The sequence below is a fragment of the Condylostylus longicornis genome, unplaced genomic scaffold, assembly GCF_029603195.1.
Source record: "Condylostylus longicornis isolate FDR11 unplaced genomic scaffold, ASM2960319v2 ptg000011l, whole genome shotgun sequence".
Taxonomy (NCBI): domain Eukaryota; kingdom Metazoa; phylum Arthropoda; class Insecta; order Diptera; family Dolichopodidae; genus Condylostylus; species Condylostylus longicornis.
The window spans coordinates 2,171,759-2,192,185 of NW_026577980.1; the positions used below are offsets into that span (position 1 = coordinate 2,171,759).

Sequence of the window (20,427 nt, forward strand, 5' to 3'; positions counted from 1 at the left end):
TGATACAATTTTAGTTTGCATCTGACTGTAAATGATTTTGTTTTATGTCACATTACAATCACTGAAATAATTTTGATAAAAAAATATAGAACTGGCAGTACTCAATTCTACTGTCAAATTTAAATTTTAATTGACGGCGCCTAATTACAAAAAAAAAGTCGTTTATGTTTCGTAGAAATATTAATTTAAAATAAATTAACAAAGCAATTAAGCAATCAAATCGATTATGAGTCGAATTAAAGATTTCAAATTTTGTGATTATTAAAAATTCAATATGGATTGTCTAAGTGATAAGGATGTAACAGAAAAATTAAGAATTGAAAATTATGAACAGTATAAACAATTGGTTCGTATGCACTTATCATTTGAATTGGACCTAAATACAGATGAATTCGATCTACCATGTCATGAAATAATATATTATGAAAAAGGTAAACTGAGAAAGTGGAATAGATTGGCAAAAAAAATAAAAAGTTGCACTTCTTCCAAAAATGGTGCTGGAAGCCCTCTTGAAGGTGGGTCTATACAGCTAACATTCGGTTTAATTAATCAACTAAAACAATTGCGAGCATTCTTATTGAAAGAAGTTAACTTAAAACAAGAAGGTATATTTAGAAGAACTGGTGCTGTTTCAAGACAAAATGAACTACGAAATCTAATGAATCAGCATAAAGATTTTAATCTCGATGAAAACTTTAGTGTACATGACTGCGCTACAGTTTATAAAGGATTTTTAGCTGATTTGCATGAGCCTTTGTTAACAGATGCTCACTATCCTGCACATTGTCAAATTGCTGATTTGTGTAATGGTGTGGAGGGAAAAGAAAAGGGAGAGAAACTCAATAAAGTAAATCATTTTTTGAACTCGATGCAACTCTTAGTTCTTCTACTACCAAATGAAAATAGAATTTTATTGGAAGATATCATAAGTATGCTGTATGAGACTTCGAAATATGAACAATATAATAAAATGTCGCCAGATACATTGGCGTTATTATTTTCACCACATTTAATGTGTCCTCGAAATCTTCCTCCTGAAGCTCTACATTACGTTTCCCAAAGAATGTCTAGCGTTGTAAGTTACATGATACATAAGGGTAAAGTTATATTTGATATTCCTTCAAAACTCGCAACGGATATACGTGCTTATTTCCATGAAATGAAAAGGAAGAAAACTATGTCTCCCGAGCATATACTTGATGAATCAATTTCTGATATATCCACAGTAAATACAGGTACCGTTACAATACTGATATTTGACTTTTTTTTTGAAAATTTATCATAATAGTGTATACATTTGTTGATCGTGAGAAAACAGCAGCTGAACACAATTCAAATCCAACAGACACAGCGCTTGCTCAACTTTATGCCCATATTCAAAGTTTGCCAGAATCATCGAAGAAAAGGAAACTTATAAAACAGTTTAATAAAGAGAATGGGCAAGGTACAATTTACTCAACTTTTTATTATTTTTTAATATGTATTTTACTGTACCCCTAGGAACCCCACTACAGATGTTAATGGTTAACAGAATAAAAAATAATGAAATTCAGAGAAGTGGTGGTAAATCTTTCGGTGAGGCAATTAAAAAACACATATTTCACAAGGGATTAATTTCGCGGACCCCAAAACGTTTGAATTCTTCAACTAATAATTCCTCTGTGAGTATGAATCGCCAAAAAATCGGAAAATCGTATCTATCTTATATTATAAAAAAACTATATATAGATATACATATTATTTACTAATACACTAAATTTCTTTAATTTTTTCGCATGTTTAAATTGTATGCGAATATTGCATGTTACTCATTTTTCTAACATCATTATCCTCTTTTCAAACAAAAAATTTTAGACACCGAATGGTGCTGTTAAAACACCGAGAACTCGTATATTATTTCCAAATCCAATTTTATCACACTCAAATTTTCAAATCTCAAGACAACCGCAGCACTTAGATACTGTTAACAATTATTCAATCGAGTCACCTTCAATCAAAAGCATTTCGAAGAACAAGGTTTCAGCCACGCAACTACGTCATCCTTTGCAAAAGTCCGTATCAGCTTCCTCAATTCTCTCTTTAACATCAACATTAAGCTCAGCATCAACGAATTCCTTAGATATAAACAATTCTGAAAATAAGCCATCATCGTCTTCTGTATGTCGATTTTCTTTAAATGAGTGCACTGAAAAAGATGCAGCAATAGAAAATGATGTAACGGGTACATCAAAGCAGGTTAACAAAAACGTAAGTAATGATTTGTTAGCGAGTGAAAACACGGTTCAGTGGTTAAGTAAGAAAAATTTCAATGAGGAAACCGATTATAATTTTGATGAAAGGACGGACTTAACTGATTATGATTTGGACAAATTTTTAACTCCAGTAAAAAATCGGGGCAAACTCAGAAATTTGAAAAATTTTAATAGCAGTTTGAAATCTAAATTCAAATCAGAGCCTAATTTATTCAATTTAATTCCGAAAGACGAATTCGAAAAAGATGCAAGCGATTTTTCGTATGTTAATTTGAATACGGACCAAGGAAATGAAAATGATGGAAAATTTATTGATTGTATTCCAAAAACTATAAAAAATAGTTTAATAAGAGCTGTAAGTTTGGGTTCTCTAATTGGAAATTTATCGTCGTCATCGAATATTGCAACACGTTCTGAAAAATTAAAAGTTACTAAAAAATTTATTTTAAATAAAACAGGTTGTTTTAATAAAAGCTTAAATAAAAATGAATTAAATGAAGAATCTGTAGATTCTTACAAAGATTGTTTGTCAACTATACAATCTGAAAGTGAAATTGATCCAGGACCTGAGCATTCTACTAAGGCAGAAGAAGTAAATAGTGTTGAAGATGTTCATAAATATAAACATTGTTTCAGTACTGAACACGATGAAAAGGATGTAAATGAATTTGAAACAGGTGATGTGTTTATTCATGAGGATCGTTCTGTATTAAGCATTACAAGTGAAAATGTTGTTGGAAGTTATCCAAACTTAAATTTGTATAGAAACATTGACTTAATAACAAGTACCCCGTCGCAGTTTTTTAGAAGACGTTCGATGTCACCCATAACAAAATCCACACAGCGAATGCCCAAAGCTATGCAGGTAATTCTTAGAAGGAACAAGTATAAAAATGTACAAAGTATACATAGTGTGTTTTTTAATAAATTTTAACAAAATCTATTTCTCTAAAACGACACATTAACACTTCATTTCTTTTTCTGAAAACGTTTCTTAAAATTATAAAAATTTCTCATCTCGAAACTCAAAAAAGTTACTGATTCGTATAATTTAATTTAGTAAGAATTCTAATATTATTTTAGGAATCAATAATGACTCCAAGATCTCGCAAACCAGTAATGTTAATGGCAACTGTTGGCTCAGTGTCGCATGATATTCAAAATGTATTAAAAAGTGATATATCTAATTTTAACGAGCATAGAGATCCTGAATCGAATTCAGCTTATTTGAATGAATGTGAATCTTCAAACAATGATACAACACCAAAAATACATAAAATAAAAAACATTGTCGCACCACAAACAATCACCGTACCTCAACAAATTTTTTCTCAAATACATGTATTGGGTGAAAATAGCTACTTTATGGGTTGTACTGAAATGGAACCAAAATCTATTGCTGATGCTGCAAATATTAGAGATATAGATGAGCTACAAAAACAAAATTTAAAATTAAATAATTTAAATACAAATGCTACCTTATCAAGCACTTTCAGGTATAATCTATTTAAATATAACTAAAAATTGTTTAATACTAATAATTTATTTTAGGGAATATTTATTAAGTCGAAGTGTATTAACTGCAAGCCCTGTTGATGCATCGTTTTCGAGTCAACCTGATGATTTTGGATCAACACCAGATATCCAAGATCTAAGTGAATCCCAAATGAGCTCCAGCTTATTATTCTGTTTAGATGGAAATAAACCGGTCAATCAAAATAGTTTTAACACCTGTGAATATAATGAAAGCCGTGAAAGAATTGATTACCAAGAGTTAGGAATAAACATTTCCAACTGTGATAATAATAAACAAAGTAATGATAAAAATGAATCTGACAACAGTTATAGTACACAGCTTGCAAAAGAAATTTTTTTAAAAAGTCAACAAAGAAAAAGAAATTGCAATAATTTAATAAATAGTAGTAACGACGATATATCAGTATATCCAGAAGATATATATAATACAAGAAAATTATTAATAATTGAAGAGAATCCGAATGAAACTTCTCTTTAATTTTTATGAATAGATAGAGTATTTTTTATTTTTTTTTTTAATTTTTTTAAAGATACAAAATTGTGTGGAAATAATTATACAAAAAAACTATCAGTTGGTTTTTCCTCAACATTTTAATTTATTAAGATAATACATATATATAGTTGCAATTCAGGACATTAGCATTACAGTTTTGAGTAAGTTTTTAGTTTTAGACCAGCAATGTATACATATTTATATACAAATTCTTATGGCATATAAGACTACCAACATTTTTAACAAAAATATAATTTATAGTTATACAAAAACTATTTGGTTGAACCAAAAATTTTGTAAGGGACAAAATCAAAACTTTAGATGCCAAAAAATACAAATGGATAATTCTTGTAAAATAATATTTTCTATATTTTACAAGGAAATAAATGTTTTTTTTTGGAATTTGCATTAGAATAAAAAACGAAAATTAATAATTTTTTACAAAATTTATATAATTGGCTCCAAAATCTTGTTTTGAATAATTTAATAATACGAAATTTTTAATTATTTGAAATTCTGAAATTAATTTTTCTTTATTACATTAAATATTTTTTTAGCTCTTATTAATTTTTATTAATTTTTTTATTTCTATCTCGAATGTAGTTTTATAAATTTTTTGAAAATCCTATTATAATTAATATGAAATATAATTAACTATACATATTATATATAATTAAAATAAAAAAAAAATGTTTTCTTTTACATCTTTAAAAACAATCTTCATTAATGATATCTGAATTAACAGCTAATCCACGCTCCTTGAGTGCTTTTGCTATTAATCGATGTTTTTCTTGTCTTTGTTCTTGTTCACGACGTTGAGCATCTAATATACTTTCAACCGAAGTTTGTTTTAAAGGTAGTTTTGTTTCTTTTTCTTTATCCTGTAATTTAATTTTAAAAAAAAATACTTATAAATATGTAATGTTAATAAATATTTACTATCTCTCCTAATAAAACAACGTTTTCCCCTCGTATTATAAAAACACCTCTTGGAATATCACCATATTCGTCACCAACATGTATTCTTTCAATAGTTCTATGTAGAACTAAGTTGGCAAATTGATCAACAGATCTTAAATATCCAATAAGTGTTCGCCCATCTCGCAAAAGAACCATTAATTTTTCTGAAATATAAATTTTTTTTTTGTGTTTATAGCAGATATGAAATTTTTAAATGATGCCCAATTCATTTGATTAGATATAAAAATAATAAAAATTTTTCTTTATACTTACTATCTACTTCTTCTAATAAATTGGCTGTTCCAGCTAAAGGATTTAAATCATCCATTTTAGTTTTAGCAAAATTCAACAAATTCACAACTCAATCAAAACAAATTTTTTAAATTAAATTTTATGTAAATAAATGCCAAAAAAAAAAAAACAATTCGGTAGTGTTTTTGTTTGTTTTATTACTTGTGTTCACACGATGACTTTTGCATCAATGGTTTACACAAGATTCATTCACCTTGTATATATAGGTGTTGTATAAATTCTTTTAATTCTTATTTCGACATATTTTGATATCGCTAATTTTAATTTTTCGGAATCACTGTTTGTTAAAAATGACGTTACTAAATTATCATAGTCAAATAATTACGTATGTAAATTTAGGGCATGATTGTCTATCTCGCTATTTTACTCGACAAGTAAGAAGAAATTGAGTAACTATCATATATTTGTATAATGTAATTTTCGAGTGAGAAAAATTATTCAATATTGCATATCTCGTTTTTTTTTTAAAATCTGTACAAAATTTATTCACTTTTTGAAAGTGAGAAAGTCACGTTGTTTTTGAAACAAGAAGTATAATCTAATTGGAAAAATGAAATACTCATTAGAAAAACGAGAAATTCTGATTTGAAAGTGAATAAAAAAACCCAGATACATGACCAGTCTGTTAATGTCAATTTAAAGCAAATCAAACAAAATCAAATATCGCTCAAGAACTTGAACTTATTGCTTTATCGTACTTAAATCAAATTAAAAATGATTACATGGAAATTAAATAAATACGATGGAACTTTGAATTCTATTTTACGTTCTATGTGTTATCATATTGTTTGAGTTCTATTAATACACTTAAACAATTTATTAATAGCCAAAATTGAGCGCAAATCATAGATGATCTATGCAGTTCTGTAATTTTTTTTCGCTAGGCCAAAATAGTATTTTTATTTTACAACAGATGGATTGCTTATTTTCAGAGTTATTTTGCCATTTAACTATAATACATGAAACGTTTTATTTTTATTAAATTGACACTTGAACAAGTTAATGAAGATGACAAAAAAAAAGTTGATGATATTTCAAAAAAATAAAGGTTATGTTTCGTTCATATTACCATTTAAATGTACAACATAAAAAAATTGTTTCACTTACAAACTGCGCCTATAAGCTCATATAAATGTAAATGGAACGCAAATATTAAAATCTGCAACATTAATGCAGTGAATGTTCTACAATTTGAATATCTTGGGCTCCTTTTCTTATGTTGTATATATGACAAACATGTGAGTTGCTTTTAAAAATTCGTGTTTGTCAAAAAAAAATTGTTTTTTTTTTTTTTTTTTGTAAATTTGACATTGACAATCTAACAAAAATATTTTGTCAAAAGTAAGAGAAAAAAAAAATAAATCATCATCGGTTCATAGAATTTATAGGTATTACGTCAGTTTACGTACTATAAAGACTATTTTTTTTTTGCTTCAGAAAAATGTGTGCTTAAAAAAAATATAAATATTAAGTTAATTTTGAATTTAAAATCGAATTGTTTTCATAAGTTAATTCTAAATTTTATAAATTTTTTTTTTTATTTTTGTTTTTCCAAAATAACTAATTAAAACAAAGAAAATTTTTGTTCTTGTATTCCAAAATTTAAAAAAGAAATTTTTTAGACAAAAGAAGTTACGAAAAAAAAAAAATCGAAATTATATTTTGGTTTCAAATAAATTTTAAATTAAATTAAAAATAAAGAAGACTAAAATCAAAATGAATAATTTAATTCGAAAGAATCCAAAAATTTTCCAATCGAAATATGATTGTTTTGGAAGCTCTAAAAATTGTAAGTTTTTCTAATTTTCTTGTTTGTCATTAATTTATTTAAAACTTTGTTATACAATAAAAGTGTGCTGAACAAATGGTTTTCTTTTTTGTTAAAAAAATACAATAATTTTTTAATTTTTGAAAATAGTTTTCATATCTAATTATTTATATTATTAATTTTGTCCCCATTCTGTTTAAATTTAGTAAATTTTGCTTTCGATATTTGATTTTGAAAATTTGAACTTATTGGAATAAAATTAAGAAAATAAAAAGGGAAAATTTTTGGTCGCAATAATCGTTATTGAACTCGAAAAGCTTCTATTTTTTTTTTTAATTTTATTTTCATTTCATTTTTTTTTTCTTGTTTAATTTTAACCTTTTGTATGAAATAGTCTACGAATCAGCTGTTTTTTATATGACCGCATTTTTAAAAAAGAAAATGTTTTGATTTCGTTTTATTTTGTAGGGAAAATAATTAGATTTTGAATTTTAGTTAATGATTCTTAATAGAATTTGGTAGGTGTAGGTGGATCGGTAGGTAGCTAGATATCTATGTTTACTTAATTTTGTAGGCACATTATGTGAGTAAGTACAACAAATTACCTGTACATATTAAATACCAACATACTTTATTGTTTATTCTAATAAGAATAATTGGGACTTTTGGAATAATTCAACATTTTGGAATTTTTTATTTCTTAAATTCAATGTTATGTTATCTTCTGTGTATAGCAATGTTATCAATGCAATAGTAATATTATCTTCTGTGTATAGGTATTCGTCCAGAAACCTTATTTTGAAAGTTTATTTATAATACACACATGTTCATTAATATTCAACCATATAGTCATATATGTAGGGCACCTTAATGTCTGATAAATGATGACTATATGCACAGAGAACATAAATATAAGTAGGTAATCAATATTAAAGAAATTTTGTCTGAAAATTTTTTCCAAAATTATGTAATACTTAATCTACGTATATTTATATACATATGTCAATTTTTATTACAACTTTTAATTGAACATGTGTTATCAGCAATTCATGGATAATCCCATTTAATTACATATTTTTGTTTAATAATCTTTAAGTTCTCTTAATAATTTCTTTGTTTATTTTCTTCCATAATAAATTTTTTTTTTTTTATGTGGGAACAATCTAATTATAACACATTCATGCCTATACAAACTTATAACAAGGAGCACAAGCTCAATGCGTGGCATTAATATTAAAATTTAAAATAAATATTAAAATACGAAATTTTTTAAAAAAGAAAATTGAAATTCGTAAAAATTTTTTTATTGTTTTTCTACATTAAAAACAAAAAGCTTTAATCAATAAGTATGTATAATTATTATGTACATACACGTATAAATAAATTGTACAGGTAATGTTTGGAATTACACAGTATCTACTTAAAATATCTATGTATGTATGCATGCATTTATAGGTACATAGTTATATATGTATATATTATGTATATAATGTACATATAAATTCTTATATATTCAACTGGTTAAGTAAATATACTAAAAAAAAAAAAATCTTTATCAGTGTTTGTTTATAAGTTTAATTTTTAATCTTATTTTTAATTTTTACAGGATGTTTTTCGTTGATTATAATAACAACAATAAAAAATTGTTAGAAAATTTGTGACAAAATATTGACATAAAGAAATATTAACAGTTACCGGCTCATATACAGTCGAAGACGTTTATTTGTAACACGCATATAAGTAAAATTCCTTTATTGCATTTTTCGCTTCGAATTTAATTTTTCTAATCAAATAGGAAAAAGTGTCGGCAAGCCGTACGACGCACACCGCACACCACACGCCGCACACCGCAGCCCACACACCCCATACGCGTGTCGCTTTTATGTATATACAAATAAATCTACCCGATAGGGTGTATACGCTTTTTCGACTGTATTCGTTCTCGTAAATTAAAATGTTCTTAAACTACGAGTACATTTAGAAAATATTTCAGAAAAGTGATTTAAAAGTTTTTTACAAACTATTTCTTGAACATTTGAATTGGTTATGTAAAATTAAATGAGTAAAAGTTTGTTTAATTTCATTATTAATGCAGATGCAGATCATGAGATCGTATTACTAAAATTCAGTTTTCTTGATCAGAAATGGAAAATTATTGTATCTCACTAAAATTGTTCAAACATCTCATTAAAACTTACTTGTTTCTTTAGGATTCATGTATTAGATATTAGGTTTTTCTGACAAAGACTTTAGTCATGTCTTTTAAAATCTTATAAAAATAATACAATGAGACAATCAAAATTGTTAGAACTAAAAATAATTCTTATGCGTCAATGTATGTGCGAAATTCTAAATTTCTTTTTTCGAAAGAGAGTGAAAATCAAAACAAACACCTTGTGCAAATTATATGTGTACTTATATACATACGTACACGAATATATATCACATCTTAACCTTGTCCTTGAAATTTTCTCCTTTTTTATTTTGTTCTTTTCTTACTTAATGCATACTTATTTTGATTTTTTAATTTTGTATTTTAAAGAGAAAATGAGCGCAAATTTCATTTTTCGTAGGCCCGTAATAAACCGGTGTATTATGTAAATAGAATATATTAGAATTTTTACAAATAGAGAAAAAAATATGTTTAATTTCATTTTCATTTTCTTTTCACTTTTTATTTTCCAAATTAAATAGTTTTAGTCTAAAAATAAATTTAGTGTTTTGTGTGCCTATGCTTATGTTCATTTAGTACTTACATTTTTAAATAGAAAACAATTTAATTTTGCAGACTATGAGCTACATATTTACATATATACACTCTAGCTAGAGACTATAATGTCCTTTGAAATTGCTCTGAAATTTGTTTATTTTAATGAATAAAATGATTCAAGTTCATTTGGTGGGGAAGCAATTATTTCAGATATTGTTCTGTCCACCCGCCCGTGTGCCCGTTTAAAAAAGTTTTAGAACTTTTGAGATACAAAGCTGAAATTTTAAGCAAAAATGGATTTTTAATACAAACTTATTTCTTTTGTTTCTCAAAAAAGTTTTCGCTCCTCAAAGTCTTAAATATGTCATTTTTTGACTGCTTACTGTAACGAAACTGCAAATATCTTTTAAAATGCACGAACTGAGCTTTCTGCTTTTTACTGCCTTCATAGCAAAATGTTTATTTTACTGCGGCATAACATGTTGAATATTGAAATGACAAGATGGCCGTTAAAATTAACCGTTATCTAACCTAAAACACGTTTTTTTGTTGAATTTGTGATTATGGTTTTTTTTCGGCAAAGTGTAGAAGTCTGAAATTTTAACAGCTTTCAGACACTAAGAAATAATATATTCCTTTGGATGAACATTTTGTTCCTCCTTCGCCTTCCAAAACTCGCAAAACAGTAAATTTTTCGAAATTGCTATACAAACAAAAAGGTAACGGTAAATGCCATGTCATCAGCAACTATAATGATCTTAACCGTTATACTCTGCTATTATGTTTTTTCAATTTGTGTTGTTTTTTGCTTCATCCTAAATGTATGCAATAAATTGATATATTTTGGAATATGAGTAAAAGAAATTGAAAAATGTAGTAGACCATTATTAAATTGCAAAATTGCTTATTTAGAAACTATTGGTTTGATCCAACATTATGTTTTAAAATACTTTCGTTATAAAACAATTGGAAATTATTTGCTAGAGTCTTAACTTTCGAGAATATAGAATAAAACAATATAGAAATCAAGTTCTATGATTACAGAATTAAAAATATTCAAATTATCGGCATATTATCAAATAATATTGAATTCATAAATTAAAGAAATTCTATTTTACTCTCATTGTGATCAAAAATAAATAAAAATAAAGCTTTGTCCTATTTTTTTTTTGTCAAACATTTATAAATTCTTCTATATCTATAGGAACATTATATAGGTTTATAAGTATTATGAGCTTATTTAATAATTTTACTTAAAACCAAAAGTTTTATTTTAGATCGCTTGATTTGTTTCAACGCCAAAATGTCTCATAATAAATAATATATATATTAAAGTATTTATGGGTATAGGTCAGTAAATAGAAAATAAAACAAGAAAAATATATGGTTATTTTTATTAAACTTTGATATTAATATAAAAAAATATTTGTTATTTAATGAAAATTTTAATAATAAAAATATTTGTGGGTCAATAAATTTTAATTTATAAATCTGGGGGTTCTTACAATTACTTTCTATGCGAGTAAGAGATCATACAATTTTCTGTCACGCAAGTAAGAGTTCATACAACTTTCTACCACGCGAGTAAGAGTTCATACAATTTTCTACCACGCGAGTAAGAGCTCATACAATTTCCTGTCACGCGAATAATAGCTCATACAATTTTCTGAAAATTTACCGTACTATGTCATACCTTATTTTATTATCAAATTATTTAATTTATGCATAATACCAGTGTGAATATTATTAGTTAGGCCATTCTTTGTTCAATTTTAGTTCTTCAATTTAGATTGTAATCTTATCGAATTTTAATTCTAAACCTTTTATTTTATGTAGGTATTATTTTGATAGCTGGTTGTAAAAGTTTAATTATTTATTTATTTGATTAGGAGTTTTTGTTTTCAAGGTTAAGGTAAACAAAAAAAGTGAAATAATGTTGCTAATTTTTTCAGTAAAAATAAAATATTTGCATAAACTTTTGTTATAACTTGAATGTTAATTGCAAAAATTTTATATGTATATATGTATTTACAGATTTAAATATATATATGCATATATATAAAATTAAAAATGTGCTAACAATGTAATTTTGTAATAAAAATTTTTTCTTTTTCTTTTAGACGCGCAAATATCTCATCACAAACATCAAAAATTATATCGCGCAGATGAATTAATAACATCAGTACAACAGCAGCAATATTCAATAAATCATTTAATTTTAAAACCACAACATGTAGCTTCAGCAATAAATTTGCTCAATTATAATTATATTAATGTGCGTCCAACACATCGATCACCTAATCATGATGCATTTTCATTTCAAAAACGTAATTTACATTTAAGCACAAGGCTTTTTGAGCATCCATCATCTAAAGTTGAAGCAACAATACAAGCAATACAAAATAAACAGAAGGAAGAAGGTTCGAAAAAAGATGGTGCACCAATTACATCATCAGAAATACCATCAACAGCCCCTCTGTCTGTTGATCCAATAAAAAATTTGACTGCAACTGCTGCTCTTGCTAATAATGATACAAAAAAGGTAGCTATTGTTAAAAAGTCATTAAAACAAAAAATTTGGGAGGAATTGGTGCATTATTATCATGGTTTCCGTTTACTGTTTATTGATATAAATGTTTGTCGGAAATTATTATGGAGTGTACTTCAGGGAAATACTTTAACACGTCGTGAAAATCGTCTTTTGATACGAACAACATCAGATTTATTCCGTTTAGTTCCATTTTCGGTATTTATTATTATACCATTTATGGAGTTATTATTACCAGTGTTTATTAAATTTTTCCCTGGAATGTTACCATCAACATTTCAAACAACTAAAGACCGTGAGGAAAAATTAAAACAAAGTTTGGCAGTCAAATTAGAGGTTGCCAGATTTTTACAAAAAACTCTTGATGAAATGGCTGTTGAAAGTAAGGATCATAAAAGTGAAGATGCAAAACAATTTTCAGTTTTCTTTCGAAAAATTAAGGATCCAAATGAATATGTTAGTAATGAAGAAATCATAAAATTTTCGAAACGCTTTGAAGACGAGCTGACACTAGATGCTTTATCGAGGGAACAGTTAATTGCGCTTTGTAGGGTTTTAGGTGTAAATACAATTGGTACAACAAATTTATTACGTTTTCAATTACGTATGAAGATGCGGAATTTAGCAGCCGATGATAAAATCATTGCTAAAGAAGGTAATTCATTATGATAGAAAAAAATTAAAATTTTTACTAACATTTTTTTTTTTAAATTTTTTAGGTGTTGACGCTCTTAATTTATATGAACTTCAATTAGCTAATAAGAATCGCGGAATGCGTGCATATGGTTTATCTGAGCAATCATTGCGTAGTCAGTTACAAGAATGGATTGAATTGAGTTTAAACGAAAAAGTTCCTCCTTCGATTTTGCTGTTATCACGCGCGTTAATGATATCAGAGGATACGCCAACGACAGATAAAATTAAGGACACAATTCGTTCGTTACCTGATACTCTGGCTGCTCAAACTAAAGCAGCGATTGGCGAACTAGAAGGTAAGGTTGATAATAAGACTAAGATAGAAATAATAAGAGAGGAGGTCCGTAAGATCAAGGAAGAAAAAGAAGAAGAAAGGCAAGAAGAAAAACAAAAGAAAAAGGTTGAAGCACAAGAAAAAATTATGGCAGAAATAGAAAAGGGTGAAATTTTAATTGATACAGCACCAACGCTAGTCGATAAAGCCATAGTCGATGAAGTTATTCCACAAGTTTTAGAATCGGCTCAAGCACAGATTCCATTAGCACAAACAAAAAAAGAAGAAGAAGATGGAACTATATCATCTAAGGATGTACAGCTTTTAGACGAAGCTTTAGCAAAAGTATCGAAAGATAAAAAACAAATGTTAAAAGAAAAAGAAGTTATTAAAGAACTAAAGGAAGAAATTGAAGATTACAAGGAAGACGTAGAAGAATTAAAAAAGGTATGTGTTTTTTTTAAATAGGAACAGTTTAGTTTTTATTTTGCCTTTACACACATTTCAGATGTCTCAAGTTATGGATAAGAAAGTTGAAGAAGTTAAAGAAAGCAAGGCAGCAAAATTACTTTATAATAAAGTTAATAGTATGGTTAGCCGACTAGATAAAGTTCTTCATGATCTAGAGAAAACCGTGGAAAAAGAAGTGTCCGAAACCAAAATTACTTCAGAACCTGAACAAAAACTAGTCGAGTCTATTGATCAACCTGAGGTTAAGGTCGAAAAGAAGAAAGAAGAAGATTTAGTCAAAATTACGGAACTTGTTGAGGCTATAAAGGGCGTAAGGACTAAAATGTGTGTGAATTAAAAAAAATTACTTTAAAAATTTTATATAATTTTTAGTTACAAAAAGTGGAAGATGAAAGTAGACTAAAAGCAATTGAAAATGTTTTGTCAAAAATCGATCTCGATCAGGACGGTCAAATGAAAGTGAACGATGTTATGAAGGTAAAATAATTTAAAAAAAAAAAAAAAACAAAAAACAAATCCAGAAATTTTAATAATTTCTAAATTTTTTTTTGTTAGATTATTGAAGCGATTGGCACAGATAACGTAAAATTGAATGAAAAACAAATTGAAGAATTAATTCAATTAATAGAAAAAGAGGAATGTTTAGAAGCTGAAGATAAAATAGAAAAAGCTTTAGCGAAAGAGAAAGCTGAAAAAGAAGCAGTTAAGGCGGCAAAAGAAGTTTTAAAAAATAATCAAACAAACTCTGAGGAATTGAAAGATACAGCACCAAATTTGGTTGACAAAGCTACAGACATAACAGAAAAATCTAAAAAGGTATTTGCAAATAATAAGAAGTTTACAATTTTAAGGATGTTTAGTTATAAATATTATATATATATTTTAAATTTGAGATTATTTTTTGTGATAAAACATTTTTATTTTAAGGTAGAACCATCGTTGAAATCAAATATATTATCAGAGGCTACTAATGAAAAACAAAAAGAAAATGATAACATTTTTATACCTCCAGCAATACCACCATCAAAAACGACAGGAAATACAAAAGATAAAACACTTTGATACGAAAATAGTACCAAAGTTAATAAGAAATAAATTACAAAGTACTAATTAAATTGAAATTTAGACTATAGTAAATGAAAAGAATGGTGATAATTTATAAGAAAACAAACATTTGCGTAATTAATTTCTAAATTAGTTATGTTTTTATTTTTGGTTCAAAGAACTGTACTAAGTATATTAAAACTACTTATTTATGTTTATAATAAATAATAATAATAAAAAACAAAACAAATACAAGATTGTAATGTTTATAAATATAATTAACATGAATTTATTTAAAAATAAAAGAAATTTAGAATAATTTTTTTTTAAGAAAAATAAAAAAAATGAGATAGTTTTTGTTTTCTTATTTTTAATTTCTAGTATAAAAAAGCTTAACTAGTGGAGTCTTATATTTTATGATATCGATAATTTCAAAATGTGCAGTTTCCGTTTATATATGTTTTTTATTGTTTTATTGAAATAGGAATTTTAAAAGAATACACAACAGTTTTAAAATTTCTTTAAGAAAAACTAAAATTGTTAATTGATTTTAAGAAAAATCTATTCCGAAGCTCTATTTAAATATTTAGATAATTTGTTTGTTTTTATTTTTGTGAAATGTGGTGAAAAAAAAAAAAAATTCTTTTCCGATTTCATTTGTTTAATTAAAAAATTTAATTTTCTTTTATTATTTTTGTTAAATATAAATATTTTAAATAGAACATTGTTGAATGAAACCTTATACATTCTTAAAACTCGTATTGTAACACAAAATTTAAAAAAAAAATATGATAGTACTTAATGTTCCGAATTAAACGAGTGTAACTATTTAAATATGAAATTGTGAATTTATGAATACTATAATAATATTTACAAAAATATTTTGTCACACAACTAAAAAAAAAAAAATTATGTATTTTATTAAAAAAACAAAATTGATTATTAAATATTTAATGCCATTTTTTAATTTATAAACATTTTCAAAAAAAAAAAAAAATAGTTTTCAGATCTTAAACAAGAAAGGGTTATATAAAATCGATGTAGAACGATGCTAAAGATTAAAATTTCTTTTTAAAAATCTTGTTAATTTCTAAGTTACTTCAAAGATGATCTTGAGAATATGTCCTTTTAAATTCTTTCTTTTAATTAAAAAATATCAAAATAAAGAAATTTTTATTTTTGTAAAGATTTTTTTTTTTCAATTATATTAAAACTTAAAATTATTTAATTTATATAATTTTCAAAAATTAAATTTTATTACTATGATGACTCATGTGTACATTCTAACCATTCTTCGGAAAAATTCAAATTATTCGGACATTTCATTCGAATGTCTATCAATTCGCCAGTCTTTTTATCAATTATACATATATGATAACTTTTTCCATCATCAGGATCTGGTACTATTCCCATAAAATCACATTTAAATGGTTTAGCTTTAAAAGAAAAGAAGAATGGGAAATTTTTATTTAATTAGAATATTTAATTTTAATAAAAATTATTTTCAAATTACTTTTAAAACATAACCAATATAAAATGCATAGTTTACTTACCAGCTGTTACTAATGTAAAAGCTAATACTATTGCTGTTAGGAATAAAATCTTCAAATATTTCATTGCGTTTTTTATAAAACAAAACACTCGTCTTATTAATTCGTCTTATTAATGCAATAAAAAAAATAAAAAATAAAAATAGAATTACATTTTTTAAATACCTAAATAAAAATGGGTTAAATTTATTAATTGTGTTTTGTATTTGGTGCTTCATTCCATTTTTTTTTTTTTAAATTATGTTATTAATCTAATTTTAATGGGAATTTTGAAAATAAATAATAACATTGTACCCAATTTCAATTATTTAATAATAATTTAATAATATGTACCTTAAACTTTTAGTGTAAAAAACTCAATAGTGTACTAACATGTGTTTATTTTTTCTACTTCATCACTTTAAAGTAGAAAATACATTAATTTAGATTAGATAATTTTAATGTTGATAAGTATTTTATCAATACACACAGAAAAAAAAACGCTTATATGTATTTATTATTACATGAATGTTTATATGCTCTATATCAAAAATTATGCAAATCACGATAATTGAGTTTAAAAACTTTGGTAAAAAAAATTTTTTCTACTAATTTTAATAATTGAACTAGTATACTGGGACAATAATTACTTTGTTATACACGATGTACATTATGTTTATAATCATATTTTATAATAATTATTAAAATTTTCTTATAAAATGTCGTTTAGGTATTATAAGAACTTGTGTGCCGCGATAAATGTTGTATAGGTATGTGAATGTGCAATTGACTAAAAATAATTTTCATTTGCAAATTTATATAAAGGGTTTTCATTATTTACCAATTTATTTATTTTTATATGTATATGTAGGTAAAAAAAAAATCAAAATAAAGCAAAAATTTGTGGCAATTTTCCAATATTAATTGCTTTTGTACTAACAATATAATAAAAGCTTTGAATTTTAATCGTAATAAATAATTCAGTGGCGGCGATTACATCTATTTTTAAGGGTATACAAGTATTATTATAATACAAATATCTTATTGATTGATCTTGGATTCTTATTATTGATTTGTGTCGGATTAGTAACAGAATCTATTGGAACATATTCTGAGAAATGAATAACTAAATCATAGATGACAATCTTAAAAAAGAATGTATGGAACAAAATGATTCATGCAACTGATTTTTATTATAAATTTCATTGTTCTTTAGTGATAACATTATCCGAACAAGGCTCATCAAGTTATTTACTGAAATATTTTATATGAGGCTTAATTAATGAAGATTAATTTTTTAAATTTTAAATAACGAGGAGTAAAAACTGATGTAAATTTTATTTTTGTGTTAAAGATGGCATAAAAAAAGAAGAGCTTATACCAACCTATACCCTATTTTAATAAAATGCTTCACACTTCACTTAAAAAATTTTGAGTTTTTTCCTTATAAGTTAAAGTTGTGTTATGACGTAGGGATATAGAATTTGTATTTAAAAGTAGTTTTATTTAAAAATCAAGGTTAATTTAAAAAAAAATAAAATGTTTAGTAATTGGAAACTTTAGAATTCTATTTTTTTTTCTCATTGATAGTTTGAAAGTTTGACAAACAATAATAGTTTTTCAGTTTGAGTTTTTAACAATTGCATATTATGCTCTTATACAGATTAAAAACATAATAAAATTTACATAATTAAAAAAAATATCGTTGATATTAGCAATTTCAGGATATTTTCATAAATATAATAATATTTGTAGTTAAAAATTCGTAATATAAATTGAAATTCAATTGATCTCTTATTTTAATTGCCACTTACATATTTTTTTTTGCTTGGGACCCTTAAGTTTTTTAATGTTGATATTAATAATATTTAGAAAGTCTTATATTTAAGTACCTAATCACATAACTTACAGTGGAATTCACTTATAACAACGTCGCTTACAACGACGAACCTAATAAAACGACCAAACTTCCAACATTTGGTTGGCCCACATACATTTTCTTAGAAAAAAAAATCTGATATAACGACACGTCTATAGCGACCGTATTGGTGAAAATTTAAAATAGATTCTGAAAATTATACATATTTGTATTTAGATTCAAAGATAAAGGAGCAAATTTTTGAATCGACAATTAGAGCCAAAAAATTATTATTTTATTACTCGTGAAGTAAATATTTTACAACACACTTAATATTCAATAATTTTCTAATATCACTACTAAATTTTGAAAATCGTTTTAGCTTGGATCTTAAAAAAGCACTATTTGCGAATAGTCCTTGTTAACATTGAATTTTTAATGCAATGCAATATTTAATTTTTTTTCCGCATTGCATTTTATTTCCTTTCGCCTTCGCGATATCATTTCTATATCTATTATAATATACAGTAGTCTATGGTTCAGTACCTATTATAGGAATAATAATAGGTTCACCTTTCTTTTAAATACCAAAATGACGTATGCACTTATTTTTTGCTTTTTAAGTAAATTTGCGCGTGTTTCATAATCATAAGTAAATAATTTACAACAGAAGGCATGGAATTTTATTGTTCGAAATTTAAAAAAAAATCATTTTGAATAAATTAAACAGAAAATTATTTTTGAAAACAAAATTACCACAGTTACTTGAAAATTTTTAGCCTTAACTCCCTTATACTGGTATGTAAATGCAGAATATGGAATAAATTTAAAATGAATTTGTAATTTTAATTATGGATAAACAAAATTCCAAGAATGTATCACAAAATTTTTGTACAAATAAAAATAAAATTATAGTAAATTCTAAAAATAAGGCCAAATTTATGAAAGGAATTGGAAATAATGAAAACGAACAATTGAAATTCACTGATAATAATTCGAATGAAAGCAGTCTATATTCAAAATGTAACAATAGGAAGCAAAAACGTGAAAAAGTAAAGAACCTGAAACTAGGAAATTGTAATAATCATAATGATTTCAAAGAAAATGTTGCGAAAAACTCATGGAACAAAAATTCGAATTCAAATTTAAAACAATTACAAATTTGTAATTTGGAAGAAAAATCGCAAATTCCAATTAAATCAAGAAGAGGAACTCTTAACAAATTAAATTTTGAAAAGAAAAATAAAAAATTCAATGAATCTAACATTTCTAATTTAAAATTTGAAAATATTAAAACAAACATTTTGAGTAATTCTTCATATTTCTTAAAAGATACATCAACAAAATGCAATTTATCAAAAACATCAAAATATAAAAATAATAATTTATTAAAATTAAAAAATGGTAAATTAGATATGCAATGGATTAATCCATTAAATTATATTTCAAAAGGTCCATTTATTCGAAAAATTCCAAATGAGTTTGCATTTTATCATTTATCATTGACTGAAACAAAGGCTTTTACGAATATGGGCCATAGATTGCCAATGAAAAATGTTCCAATAGATGAAATCAATATTTTACGTAATGGAAAACGAGAAGATTATTTGAATAAGAGATGGAATCATTTACCAAAATTAAAATATAATTATCCAGAAGCAACTAGTTGGCGGTTAGGTTGGTTTTCATGAATAGTTTTTAAAAAAATTATACAAAGAAAAATATGATTTTGTATGTGTTTTTTAATGTCTGCTTATTATATGGTTATGTCTAATGTGAAAATTTATTTATAATAATAATATTTTAGACTGTGACTCATGTATTAAATTTAAGTGTAATAAAATTTCTAGTTGTAAATATGTAATGTATGTAGTTATAATTGAATGCCAAATTTCGGAAATATGGTTTTTGAGGTTAAAAAATCTGATTAAATCAGAAAATCAAAAACATCTAGATATTTGGTGCTAGTTAAAATC

General features: G+C 25.4%; 3 protein-coding genes across 4 annotated transcripts; 2 read left to right on the forward strand and 1 right to left on the reverse strand.

The window, feature by feature from the left end:
* Positions 1 to 158: 158 nt before the first annotated feature.
* LOC129619229 (uncharacterized) lies at positions 159 to 4,293 on the forward strand. Its single transcript, XM_055534373.1, has 6 exons — positions 159 to 1,235; positions 1,289 to 1,444; positions 1,501 to 1,661; positions 1,855 to 3,117; positions 3,336 to 3,748; positions 3,804 to 4,293. The coding sequence occupies exons 1-6, from the start codon at positions 275 to 277 to the stop codon at positions 4,264 to 4,266; spliced, it is 3,417 nt and encodes a 1,138-aa protein (XP_055390348.1). The 5' UTR covers positions 159 to 274; the 3' UTR covers positions 4,267 to 4,293.
* Positions 4,294 to 4,840: 547 nt separating this feature from the next.
* LOC129619231 (U6 snRNA-associated Sm-like protein LSm1) lies at positions 4,841 to 5,665 on the reverse strand. The gene is made up of 3 exons (XM_055534376.1): positions 5,515 to 5,665; positions 5,221 to 5,405; positions 4,841 to 5,162 (listed from the first exon to the last, which is right to left on the reverse strand). Exons 1-3 carry the CDS (start codon positions 5,567 to 5,569, stop codon positions 4,989 to 4,991), a joined length of 414 nt encoding a protein of 137 aa, XP_055390351.1. The 5' UTR covers positions 5,570 to 5,665; the 3' UTR covers positions 4,841 to 4,988.
* Positions 5,666 to 7,003: 1,338 nt separating this feature from the next.
* On the forward strand, positions 7,004 to 15,854 carry LOC129619230 (mitochondrial proton/calcium exchanger protein). Of its 2 annotated transcripts, none has more exons than XM_055534375.1 (7): positions 7,004 to 7,342; positions 12,152 to 13,234; positions 13,299 to 13,996; positions 14,058 to 14,330; positions 14,393 to 14,497; positions 14,576 to 14,836; positions 14,952 to 15,854. In XM_055534375.1, the coding sequence occupies exons 1-7, from the start codon at positions 7,270 to 7,272 to the stop codon at positions 14,961 to 14,963; spliced, it is 2,505 nt and encodes an 834-aa protein (XP_055390350.1). In that variant the 5' UTR covers positions 7,004 to 7,269; the 3' UTR covers positions 14,964 to 15,854. The 2 variants fall into 2 exon arrangements, with proteins under 2 accessions (XP_055390350.1, XP_055390349.1); XM_055534374.1 differs by having other exon boundaries at positions 7,006 to 7,342; positions 14,948 to 15,852.
* Positions 15,855 to 20,427: the final 4,573 nt, after the last annotated feature.

Coding starts and splice junctions, on each gene's coding strand:
- LOC129619230 (XM_055534374.1), top strand. CDS start 7,270: ATGAATAATTTAATTCGAAAGAATCCAAAAATTTTCCAATCGAAATAT. Junction 7,343..12,151: donor TTTTGGAAGCTCTAAAAATT/GTAAGTTTTTCT, acceptor TTTTTCTTTTAG/ACGCGCAAATATCTCATCAC. Junction 14,498..14,575: donor AAGTGAACGATGTTATGAAG/GTAAAATAATTT, acceptor TTTTTTTGTTAG/ATTATTGAAGCGATTGGCAC.
- LOC129619231 (XM_055534376.1), bottom strand. CDS start 5,569: ATGGATGATTTAAATCCTTTAGCTGGAACAGCCAATTTATTAGAAGAA. Junction 5,406..5,514: donor TTTATTAGAAGAAGTAGATA/GTAAGTATAAAG, acceptor TTTATATTTCAG/AAAAATTAATGGTTCTTTTG. Junction 5,163..5,220: donor TTGTTTTATTAGGAGAGATA/GTAAATATTTAT, acceptor ATTAAATTACAG/GATAAAGAAAAAGAAACAAA.
- LOC129619229 (XM_055534373.1), top strand. CDS start 275: ATGGATTGTCTAAGTGATAAGGATGTAACAGAAAAATTAAGAATTGAA. Junction 1,445..1,500: donor TAATAAAGAGAATGGGCAAG/GTACAATTTACT, acceptor CTGTACCCCTAG/GAACCCCACTACAGATGTTA. Junction 1,662..1,854: donor CTTCAACTAATAATTCCTCT/GTGAGTATGAAT, acceptor AAAAAATTTTAG/ACACCGAATGGTGCTGTTAA.